Genomic DNA, 12426 nt, shown 5'->3' with positions numbered 1-12426 from the left:
GTAGCTCTTACATTTCCCTGTATGAAAGAGGCTCACTTCATATTTAATGTGTATTTGATTTTTAATGCTATTTTGTTTTTATCCAGCACTTCCTGTTGAAATAATGCATCCGACACCCATGCTTCTGGGAGTTTGAACCCTTGTAGGAAAAGCAGTTCAGAATTTTTTTTTTGACAACGCCACTTCCTGAACGCATTTTTAAATAATAATAAAACAAACACATTCTAAATTTCTGCCATTAATTTTGTTTTTTTCGTTAGATTAATATTGTTCTCTGACAGCTTCAAATAGCGGGCAGCAGTGTGGAGTAGTGGTTAGGGCTCTGGACTCTTGACCGGAGGGTCGTGGGTTCAATCCCCGGTTGGGGACACTGCTGCTGCTGTACTCTTGAGCAAGGTACTTTACCTAGATTGCTCCAATAAAAACCCAACTGTATAAATGGGTAAGTGTATGTAAAAATAATGAGATATCTTGTAACAATTGTAAGTAGCCCTGGATAAGTGTGTCAGCTATGAAATAAATAATAATAATAATGATAAATGACCATTAAAAAATCCAATTCCTCTTTACCATAATGTGTGCGTTTTTCATTTAGGAATATCCGAGACCTGTGAAATGATGGCAAGATCTATCAGGTAAAACTTCCTGGAATTATTTTACTAGGAATAGTGTGGTTTAAGTACAGTATGGTATTGATACTGTTTTTGCTATGCTACACCGCACAAATATCATATTCACAGTTGCATCTTATTTGTGTTCCTATGAACAAAGTGATCATTTGAACACCTTTTCATTCAACATCCCGTACAAAACAAGTGTCAGTACCACTCTGCTTTCTCTCCGAGCCTCACACCTGAACATCCCTGCCACTTCTACTGTGCCGTCAATCCCCATCATCGCTGCTGTCATGTCTCTAGTGCAAGCACGCTTCTCAACTGTGCTGTCAATCCCCATCATCGCTGCTGTCATGTCTCTAGTGCAAGCACGCTTCTCAACCGTGCCGTCAATCCCCATCATCGCTGCTGTCATGTCTCTAGTGCAAGCACGCTTCTCAACCGTGCCGTCAATCCCCATCATCGCTGCTGTCATGTCTCTAGTGCAAGCACGCTTCTCAACCGAGCGGGGACACCTGCAGCCTCAGCAGAGTGTCACAGGAACATCTTTTCCCACCCACTATTATCTTCACTGAAGCACCAATGTTATTTATATTTAAACGCTAGACTTTATGATTATTATAATGCTGCCTAATACAATCAATACATTTTATCATCTTATTCATAGCCATACTAAATGTAATAGTTTATTTTTTAGTGTGAACTGATTATATTGTACTTTGATAATGGTTTTAAATGAATTAGCAGGAAAGCCTACTAATTCTCAAAGTGGTCTTGTTTAAAACATGTTATTTACAGTATTCAAAAGGTTAAGACAGTTATCATACCATGGAAATGTTATACTGGCCCACCCATAATAAGCACCATGCACCTTAACTGCCATAGGAGTGTGTGCTGGAGAGCGGAGTGTACCCTTACCTTGGGGAATCTCTCCTTGTACACGTGATTCATCATAACAATCTCATTATCAAACGAGCCACTTGTCCTTCCAGGGCTGAAAAAAGAAAACGAATGAGATGAAACCATACAGGAGGAAAGAGGAGAAATTTTGGTTGCATAGCACCATTTACTTTGCGCTTTAGATGACTGGCAGACACCATTATATTAATTGTTCAGTACAACACATATTCAAAACGAAACAAATGAAACGTATGGTATGATAAATATTCACTCTGTGGTATGACATCGTGTTACGACGGCGGTATTTAAATCTGCCCTGGTACTATTGAAGGGTTTATAGCTGGTGTTGAATTGCATGGAGAGAGCAGCCCTACCTGAGGCTGCGTGACCGGGGAGCAGGGGCAGCGCGTGATGAATTGCATTGCATTGAGAGAGCAGCCCTACCTGAGGCTGCGTGACCGGGGAGCAGGGGCAGCGCGTGATGAATTGCATTGCATTGAGAGAGCAGCCCTACCTGAGGCTGCGTGACCGGGGAGCAGGGGCAGCGCGTGATGAATTGCATTGCATTGAGAGAGCAGCCCTACCTGAGGCTGCGTGACCGGGGAGCAGGGGCAGCGCGTGATGAATTGCATTGCATGGAGAGAGCAGCCCTACCTGAGGCTGCGTGACCGGTGGCGCAGGGAGGGCGAGTGGCGCCCCTCCTCGTCCGTCATGCTCTCTGTGCTCCGGAAGTGTCTTGACAGGAAATGCAGCTCATCCGGGGTGGGCTGGTAGGGTAGCTGGTGCAAGTGTTCCTGGGAAGAGGATGAAGACTGTAAAACAAAAACAACAGATTAACAGATTACTCAATCCAGCAAGGCCTGCTATGCCCAGACTGCCAACACTAGATGATCTGCTCCGAATAAAAGGAATGAGCAAAATATTTAAAATACAAACATGCTGAGTTCATTGCAGTCATCAGCTGCACAGATTCAGCAGAATGAGGCAACAAACAAGTGAGTACAGACACAACAAACCTGGTTGTGATGGGGTAGGTCTTGGTTTTACAACAGCAGTTAAAGATTGCACACAGTTACTGGGACACCTGGTGGTCCCTGCTGGAAACACTGTTACTTGAGATGAAAAGACACTTTGTCGGGTTATCTAGCCTATATATTCCTATAGCAGGAAACTAGACCTGAAGAGCAGGTCCGAAACTTAAACACACTTCATAAAAAGGGGCAGTGATTAAAAAAAGCAATCAGTCAATCAATCTGAATCTCAGAGGTGTTCAGGGTGTAGCGGTTTAGAAGGGTCCACTTCTTTCATCCTGAACGAGGAAGTAGAAAAGGGAACTAAAAAGGCAGGGGGCTCTTCTGCCTGCCCCAACACTGCTGGTGATACTGAGCAGCAACTAACAATGAAAATCCAATGTTTAAAAATACTTTTGCACGAAACATGAATATACTGGACTTTATGCCAGTCAGTCTCATTTCCTCATTTTTATAATTTTCTTTTACTAGGAATGGTGCAGCGAGTCCAGACTGCCCCAGCACTGTACAGTTCATAGATATGCTTGGTTTCCTGTGTTAAAGGCAACTTCCTCTCAAATGCTGGCATCAGGCTCAGGGGTTCTACTGTATTTCCTACATCACAAGAAGTGAACAGATATGGTCCTTCCTCTTGCTTTAAGATTTAAATCTACTACAGGTTTACTGCCTAAATCAAACCCATCTTGTCACACTCATGCCAAACCTCTTCCTGTAACTGTTGTGACTATTTGCACTACAGCCTGCTCCCCTGACCATTCCAAATCCAATTCCAATCGCAAAACAGTGTGTGGAAGATATGAGTAATGCATTCAAGCTGACAGTGTTAGTTTACTGTGAGGACCTGCACATTTGTAAAACAGAGACTGTACTGACTCAGACAAATACTGCAGGGAATTCAAGGATGGGTAAGACTTGAATGCAGTTGTTTGGTATTAAAGGATTGCTAACTTTTAGGTCCATGTGTTTCTCAGAGCTGTTTATTGTGTAGAAACTTTGTTTAAGTTTGGTGAGCTACAGTATGTTTTGTTGCCTGATTTAGGCAAACAGAATGCTTGGTTATATTAATGAGAAATTACGATGCTCTGGTGAGACCACACTCAGAATACTGTGTTCAGTTCTGGTCTCCACACTATAAAAAGGTACATGGGAGCTTTGAAGACAGCCATCAATATAATTGCATTAATCTTACTGGGTTTGTACTTCCATTAGCTACACAAGTCTAAAGTGTGCAGTTTGGAAAGAAACACGTTATAGCAAACATGTATTTCTATTTTAAAACTTAAATCTGGTATTAGTTTAGGTTAAGGAATGTTCTCAGTTTCTATGCCTTATTCTCAGGATATATTTTACACTCCCAGGTCACTTCACCTCAGCAGTGTCTTCTGATCATGTTACTGGCTAAAAGTCTGTCAGGGGAAGCAAGAGCTGGTGGTTTAAAGACAGGAAAGCTGTTGAAGGGGTGGGGATGATTACACCCTGCAGGTGACCAAGGAAGTGCAACCCTAATGACAGCTTGTAAACTGGGATTTCTTTAACCAAGTACAGTACCGTAGATCATGTTTTAAAAATGAGCTGTTTACCATAACGTGTTTCTTTCGAAACTGCACATTTGTATAATGAACGGAAGTGCACAACAGATTCATGGAATTCTTTTTCAGCTACAATCACCAAAGGGCCTCCTCCGACGCTCTCAGCCTTTCTGATGCGCTCATGTGAAACGGGACAGTCACTTACTGAGACAGTGGAACTGGGGGTGTTGGTACCATAGCCAGAAGAGGGGAGAGAAGCCAAAGACCATCTTCGACCATCCGCCCTGGAGAAAACAGACAGGAAGAGGATTCCTATTATTTAACAAGCACACTCGGACTGCATGCTTTTTACCATCAATGCATCAACACAGTAAACATTTCACCAAACATAACAGCAGTAATTATGGTGCATTTGGAGATGCTGATAACAGTGCTAAGCTAGTACATATCTTTTAAAAAAAAAACAACAAAAAAAAAAAAAACACAATCAGCTACAAATGCTCCTAGAATAAAATTATCGGAACATCATAGTCTTCTATTGAACACCTCAGAGCTCAATCTCACTGGACCGTCACCTGAACAGCCCAGACACAGAGATAAAGTCATTAAAAAAACATGCACAGGACTGATGCATCACCCTAGCCTTGGTGTTTTGTTCAGTGCTTTCTGGATAAAACAAATGATACTGTTAGTAAGGCTGCATTTTTTTCACGGAAGATCCTTGAAATCTACCCATTGCCGTGTAATATGTAATTCCCCGTCAATTCCCAAATAGTGTAAATATATACACAGTGTATTTTTCTCCACTTAATAAATACAGCAAGCGTTTGCCTTATTGCCACACTACCTGTTGCACTGCATTTGGAACCTGGCAGTCGGTTTAGTTTGCTTCCGGTAAATGAAATGAAAAGGGCACCAGCTGCTTCAAAGATCGGAAATATTTCTGCTAAAGATCACTCTGTCCAGTACAAGAAGGGGACATTTCACGTGTCTGTTGTTATTTTTACATTTATGTTTTTATTTAGTTTGATAATTCACTGATGGTGAAAATAGAATGTCTTTAAAAGGACATACATAAACAAAATGTTCTATAATTTAGCATTTACTGTTGTTCAGGTAAAGCATTTAAATATTTAGGAAAATGTATAATAACTGCAGAGAAAATGATCTGTTTTGAATGTGACAACACTATTTTTCTACTCTAATAAATATTAAGTTTACTCATGAAATATATTGCTATGTTTTGACCGTGAAATAAGCCCATACAGGGAAAGATACAGCCCTAACTACAAAATAAGAAACTAAAGGGTTGATTTAAACAGCCTATACCTGCCAGGATAAACTACAGCTGGATTGTTTTATATGGTAGCTCAGCTGCCCGTGAATACATTTGATAATTTTATCAAACAACGTACCGGTATTGTCACTGTTACTGATGAATAAACTGAAGCAATCCTTATTCAAATATGTGTTTTTCCCAGCATGTACACACACACACAATTACTGGGTCTGTTATTTTGTGTTTACTATCAGGTTTTATTTTTGATCACGTGACGTCCCTTTAAACATATTTTGAGCCGATTCGTTTTCTTAATCAAACACTAATTACCAAAGGAAGTTGTTTCTTTTCATCCTCTTATCTTGATTGAGTTCACAAACGACATGCATTGATCTCCCCTGATTCTATTTTTTCGTTCTGGCTCTAATCGCCGAATTCAGCTTCTTAATCCCCACTGCGTTAGTTTCTAGTAGTGTGTCGCTAATTTAAACAATCTGGTATTCAGTTAAGGCTCAACAACTATTAATGTTTAAAGGGAGGGAGATGGAAAACAAAAACTAGAAGCCCTACCTATAATACAGTATACAGTCATATATCATAGCGGCTTCAAAGTAATTCATCTTTACATACAATGCGTGTAAAAGTACGTTGCTAATGGTATTTTTTCTAAGCTATTATGGAGAAAAATATATAAATTGTGTAATGCTTCACGTTCACTGCTTTCTACTATACGTCACGAGGCGAATAGCTATGAAACAACATCATTAAAACCATTCATTTAGAGAATCTTTGAAGTGGTGGCAATATCATATTAAGGTAAGAGTTCCTGGAATTATTTTGTTAACAGAGCAGAAAAGTAAAATAAACGCTGGGGTTACAGAGCTTAAAGGAGGAAAAACAACAAAAGAATAGATATTACTGTACCTGTCAGTCCTGGGCACGTGACTGTAGGTGTGAGAGAGAGAGAGAGGAGAGAGAGAGAGAGAGAGAGAGAGAGAGGAGACACACTCAGAGGTAATACATGAAATGTAGTAAGATGCATACATTAAAGTTGCTACAGTCATGACTTTTCTCAAAAGCTAAACTGCACCATGAACCAGGGGGGAGAAGTGAACCCACACAAATAAATGTAGTTTATTTCAACCCATGCATACAGAAAACAAATGATCTCTATGAAAAAAAAAGAGAGAAGCTACACGTATTTCTAATAAAAACATTTACTTCCTGGAAAAAGAAGAGCAACACACATAGAAAAGGGAATTTTTTGTAAAGAGGAACAAATTTGAAAACTTTCCCAGCTGCCCCACTGCTCTGAGCTGGGTGAAAAAACATGTTGGGATTCCTGATAATCACAGCAGTAGGGAAATCACTGAGGCAGGCCACGGAGGCATTCAGTGCTGGGACATGGGGTTTTCATGCTTGAATTCTCTTTCAAAATGCAAACAAATAATAATAATAATAATAATAATAATAATAGAATATTCTTTAAATCTGGGGGGGAAAAAAAGTATAATAATTTGTACCATATTACAGAAAAAAATCTCTTGGTAGTAAAATAAACCCTGGCACCCCAGCACCTATTAAAGAAAGGAAAGACTTCTTAGAACGTGCGTTATTTATTTTAGACGTGATTTATAAAACTGGTTTTATTTTTACTATTTCAAGCAGTGTTTGTCCCAGCACTAGTTATTTTTAAAGTTTATAATCCGTGTTGAATTCCTTCGCATTGAGCCGAGCGAAGGGATCTAGCCGCTGTGTCAGACGATGTAAACAGCATGGACGGGTTTAGCAATACACGCAGCCGCAGAGCCGTGTCTGGGTGTGATCCTGTACCTGTGTGAACTTGCATCATTATACACCTTCTCCATAAACAAAGAGCCGTCTCATTGCATGGACGCTGCTTGCCTGGGGGTCGGTGGCTGTGCTTAACTGTGTCTATCTGATGAGATGACGCAGCATTTCAATGGCAGAACTATATTCAAACAGACTGATGATGCCACAAATTACATGAAATGGGTAACACCCAGTCTTTTCATTTTCATTTAAAAGTAGGAGCCTAGGAATCCCAAGTAGAAGGCAGGGGGTATGGGGGTCCTCCCCCAGCGCAACGAGTTAACCAATCTATGCCTACATGTTGTATACTGTGTACCTATGTTGGCACCATGCCTTTTAGCATTTCCTAATTTTAGCATTTGGAACAGCAAATTCTGATTTGGACTATTTTCAATTACTACTATGAATGTGATTTTTTTTTTAAATTATGTTAGCTAATTGTACCAATTTTATTGTAAGTGCTTTGGTAGCTTTATCAACCGATGTGCATTAATGAGTGAAGATATTTTGTGTTCGATATAATTGTTTAAGTGATTCTCCAGATATAGCCAACATTTGACATAGACAGATGGATAAACGGACAGACAGACACCTCCAGTATCTCCATAAACATACACCCAATCACTAAATAATAAAACCAAGTTCCATTACAATTTAATAAGTATTTTTCCAGATTTATGCAACAATGTGTGACATACAGATGGGCCAATATACAAAGAGATAGAGAATCTGATACTCAATAACTTCTGCTAAATAATGTTAATATCAAGTTTCATGATAACTGGATAAGCGTTTTTCCCAAATAAAGTGGAACCTACGAACAACCACCTTCGCTGTACCCTGTTGTCACGTCTAGTTTTGTGAAAAATACTTGTGTGTCTAATTATGAATTAAAGTGTTGCCGACCCAACCCACATACTTTTACAGATCATAAAAAAAACAACTGCTAAACTGTGAGGCTGTAGCCCGAAGAACTGACAGTTTGACATCCTTTTATTCTTCACAATCGCTTCATTAGTCTAGAGATGACTGTCAAGTGGTTTAACACCTCAGAGGGTAAATTAAAGCTACAATGAGCTGTGTCTCTTGAAATACCAGCCTGGAGTGCATTTTCAAATCTCTTATTCAATGGTATATGCAATGCTATGCAAATAAATGAAAATGTGATGGAGAAAAGACAGAGTTAGCAACAAGAAATGCACCTGCAGTTTATTTGTATGCAAATTTAAAGACCTCGCTGCGTGCTAATTCACATGAGTTATCTGCACAGCATTTAACAGGAAAGAGAACTGATCGTTGCAGATTAGCTTTAGTTTTGTTTTGTTTATTTTGGTCTCAGTTATGGAAGTAAATTGTATTCAGGGTGTCTGTATAAAAGATGCTGCTCAAAGTGTGTGACATCGTTTCTCAGTACCACCCATGCCCCACCACGGCTGTAAATTCAAAGTTACAGCTATCAGTGTGATGAAAAAGTCGATCAGGACGTAGAGAAACAGCGGTGGAGAATCCTTAGAGGAGGCAAGGAAAAAAATCAAAGTGTAGCACATAGTATAATAATGTTCAATAAAACAAAAAAAAATGTAAGAAAATAAATGACATTCGAACCCAAGATTCAACATCCCTATATTAACAGCAGTTCCTATATTAACAGCAGCTCTGGCTCCTCAGAGGAGGCAAGTCTCTGTTATAAACTCCTTTCTGCTATTAACCACAGTACTAGCAGTAGCAGATCACATGATTTGAGCACTGGTTTTAATTGGAGGAGCCCAGAGTTTTTTTTCTTAAGTGGAGGCTAGCCTCTGTTATAAACTCCTTTCTGCTTTAACCACAGCACCAGCAATGGCAGATGACGTAGTCTCATCCCTGGTTTTAATTTGAGGAGCCACTCACACCTTCCAGCCCCCTGCTGAAGCACTGCTGTACTGAGCATGTGCGATCAGAGAATCCAAATTTTCTGAAGGAGATTTTTTAAAAAGTGACCAGAATAAAAAAAAAAAAATCCATCATAACGGTAAGAAAACAAACAAAAACCCAACATATTTAAAACACAGCTATTTTATTGTTTTATTAGGCCTTGGGGCTTGTTTTATACAGGAATTTTTAAAGGTAGAATACAGTAAGTATATTGTGTTGAAGCAATTGGGCTTTTAAAAAAAAGCAAGACAGTGATGGGTTGATCTGGGCCAGTCCTCAACATTACGATGGGTTGATCTGGGCCAGTCCTCAACATTACGATGGGTTGATCTGGGCCAGTCCTCAACATTACGATGGGTTGATCTGGGCCAGTCCTCAACATTACGATGGGTTGATCTGGGTCAGTCCTCAACATTACGATGGGTTGATCTGGGCCAGTCCTCAACATTGCTGATTTTAAGCAGGTTGCTGCCTCTCTAAAGGTGGAAACCCTGACTCTTGTTTTTGTGCGAGTCACAGCTTAAAAAAATTAAAATAAAAAAGCCACCCACCTTTCTGTACTGTGTGGGATCTGTGAGTCAGATTCGCCACTAAATTGCACGCCTGGGAGAAAATAAAATACCTAGTCTTTCTTCATTCTCAACCTTCTGACTTTTGTAGATGTGCAGAGATGAGATGAAGAGATCTCAACAAGAGATGAAGAGATCTCTACCCACGGTAATACCATAAACAAGAATCTAATTGAACTTTATAACATCCTAAATGCTATAGATAGTTAATCCAATTCACTACTACAAAAATAGTAGAACAAGCGGGCAGGGATGGAAATAAGACTCCTATTGCATAGCAGTTCACCCATTCCAGGTTTTACTTCGCGTCCGATTAGACACAGTGTATAGACAACAAGCTCAGGTGTGTCTCAAACTCAGTAAAACCAGGACTGGAAACTGCCATTGTTATTTCCATCGCTTCCATCTACTTGTGTTCTTATGTGACAGCTGCAGAGCTTGAGCTAGCTATGAGCAAAGGAGCAGTAACTGTTGCCATTTTTAAAGACAGAATTAAACACCTCTAGTGTTTAGTACTTGGTTTGCTCTGCTGGCTAAGCAACTATTAAATATTAGAGAATAGCTGCCAAACACTGCAATCTCTGGTAAAGTCCTGTCAGGCGGTATCCCTGCAATGCAAAGCCTTACCTGCGAGCGAAGGGGAAGTTAAGAGCAGCGCTGGCGGAGAAGTTTCTGGGACTTTCCAAAGGGCTGCTTCCAGCTGAGAGAACAAAGATAATTCAATATTAACACTGAGTATGCATACAGATAATGGGGTCCATTTAAATAAACTGCGACTCGTCTGAACTCCACCACTGTGTTTATCATTAAAAGACTGGAAATGTACCACAATACTGTTTGAGAAAACCGTGTCTTTTAAAAGCAATCAATTGCACCCCATAATAAAATAAAACGGAAAGCTGTGGACTGTGCTTTCTGACATGTGTAAATAGCTGGGTGTATTCAGCCCCTGCTATCCCCCTGTGGCACAATGTAAGGGGATGGCTTATCAGTTAGAAGGCTTGTAAAAATGAAGTAAAACATGTTAAAGATTAACACTGTCATGACAGGAGATTAGAATACAGAACTGTAACAGATCATTTGTACTGGACAACACATGCAATGAAACTGAGAAAGTGCAGCTGTGTAATAAAGATGAAGACGTCTCTCTACACCTGAAGCTGTCATATTAAAATAAAAACTAAAATAGGCATAGATACAGACGTGCTCAAATTTGTTGGTACCCCTCCACAAAAAACGAAGAATGCACAATTTTCTCTGAAATAACTTGAAACTGACAAAAGTAATTGGCACCCACCATTGTTTATTCCATATTTAATAGAAATCAGACTTTGCTTTTGATTTTTTTATTCAACATAATATTGTAAATAAGAAAACAAATGAAAATGGCATGGACAAAAATGATGGGACCGCTAACCTAATATTTTGTTGCACAACCTTTAGAGGCAATCACTGCAATCAAATGTTTTCTGTAGCTCTCAATTAGACTTCTGCACCTGTTAACAGTTAGTTTGGCCCACTCTTCCTGAGCAAACTGCTCCAGCTGTCTCAGGTTTGATGGGTGCCTTCTCCAGACTGCAAGTTTCAGCTCTTTCCATAGATGTTCGATAGGATTCAGATCAGGACTCATAGAAGGCCACTTCAGAATAGTCCAATGTTTTGTTCTTATCCATTCTTGGGTGCTTTTAGCTGTGTGTTTTGGGTCATTATCCTGTTGGAGGACCCATGACCTACGACTGAGACAGAGCTTTCTGACACTGGGCAGTACGTTTCGCTCCAGAATACCTTGATAGTCTTGAGATTTCATTGTGCCCTGCACAGATTCAAGGCACCCTGTGCCAGGCGCAGCAAAGCAGCCCCAAAACATAACCAAGCCTCCTCCATGTTTCACTGTAGGTATGGTGTTCTTTTCTTTGAAAGCTTCATTTTTTCATCTGTGAACATAGAGCTGATGTGACTTGCCAAAAAGCTCCAGTTTTGACTCATCTGTCCAAAGGACATTCTCCCAGAAGGATTGTGGCTTGTCAATATGCATTTTAGCAAATTCCAGTCTGGCTTTTTTATGTTTTTCTTTCAAAAGTGGAGTCCTCCTGGGTCTTCTTCCATGGAGCCCACTTTCGCTCAAAAAGCGACGGATGGTGCGATCAGAAACTGACGTACCTTCACCTTGGAGTTCAGCTTGTATCTCTTTGGCAGTTATCCTTGGGTCTTTTTCTACCATTTGCACTATCCTTCTGTTCAATCTGGGGTCGATTTTCCTCTTGCTGCCGCGCCCAGGGAGGTTGGCTACAGTTCCATGGACCTTAAACTTCTTAATAATATTTGCAACTGTCGTCACAGGAACATCAAGCTGCTTGGAGATGGTCTTGTAGCCTTTACCTTTACCATGCTTGTCTATTATGTTCTTTCTGATCTCCTCAGACAACTCTCTCCTTTGCTTTCTCTGGTCCATGTTCAGTGTGGTGCACACAATGATACCAAACAGCACAGTGACTACTTTTATCCATTTAAATAGGTTGAATGACTGATTACAAGATTGGAGACATGTGTGATACTAATTAAAGAAACTAATTAGTTTGAAATATCACTATAATCCAATTATTTATTATCTTTTGTACCAACAAATGTGTCCAGGCCATTTTAGAATATCTTTGTAGAATAAGCAATAATTCATCTCTTCACAGCTTCTTTGCTTTATTCTATGACATACCAAAGGCATGCAAGTATACATGATAAAATAGCTCTTAATTTCATCAC

The 12426-nt window shown here is 39.9% G+C and overlaps 1 protein-coding gene across 8 annotated transcripts in view; it reads right to left on the bottom strand.

Moving 5' to 3' along the window:
- Positions 1-12426, bottom strand: part of LOC117428992 (microtubule-associated serine/threonine-protein kinase 3-like) — a 95266-nt gene that overhangs the window by 36088 nt on the left and 46752 nt on the right. For 5 of the 8 annotated variants that reach the window (XM_059014855.1, XM_059014858.1, XM_059014857.1 and 2 more), the window contains 5 exons: positions 10297-10369; positions 6278-6298; positions 4280-4358; positions 2169-2326; positions 1533-1608 (listed from right to left, as the gene is read on the bottom strand). In XM_059014855.1, the coding sequence (XP_058870838.1) occupies positions 1533-1608; positions 2169-2326; positions 4280-4358; positions 6278-6298; positions 10297-10369 (407 nt within the window). Of the gene's footprint in view, positions 1-1532; positions 1609-1888; positions 1957-2168; positions 2327-4279; positions 4359-6277; positions 6299-10296; positions 10370-12426 lie in introns of those variants that run through there. The other 3 variants (XM_059014856.1, XM_059014860.1, XM_059014862.1) reach the window with 2 other exon arrangements.

The sequence above is a fragment of the Acipenser ruthenus genome, chromosome 49 (assembly GCF_902713425.1).
Source record: "Acipenser ruthenus chromosome 49, fAciRut3.2 maternal haplotype, whole genome shotgun sequence".
NCBI lineage: Eukaryota > Metazoa > Chordata > Actinopteri > Acipenseriformes > Acipenseridae > Acipenser > Acipenser ruthenus.
The sequence above is the reverse complement of the archived record's forward strand: the minus strand, read 5'-3'. Positions and strand labels throughout refer to the sequence as shown.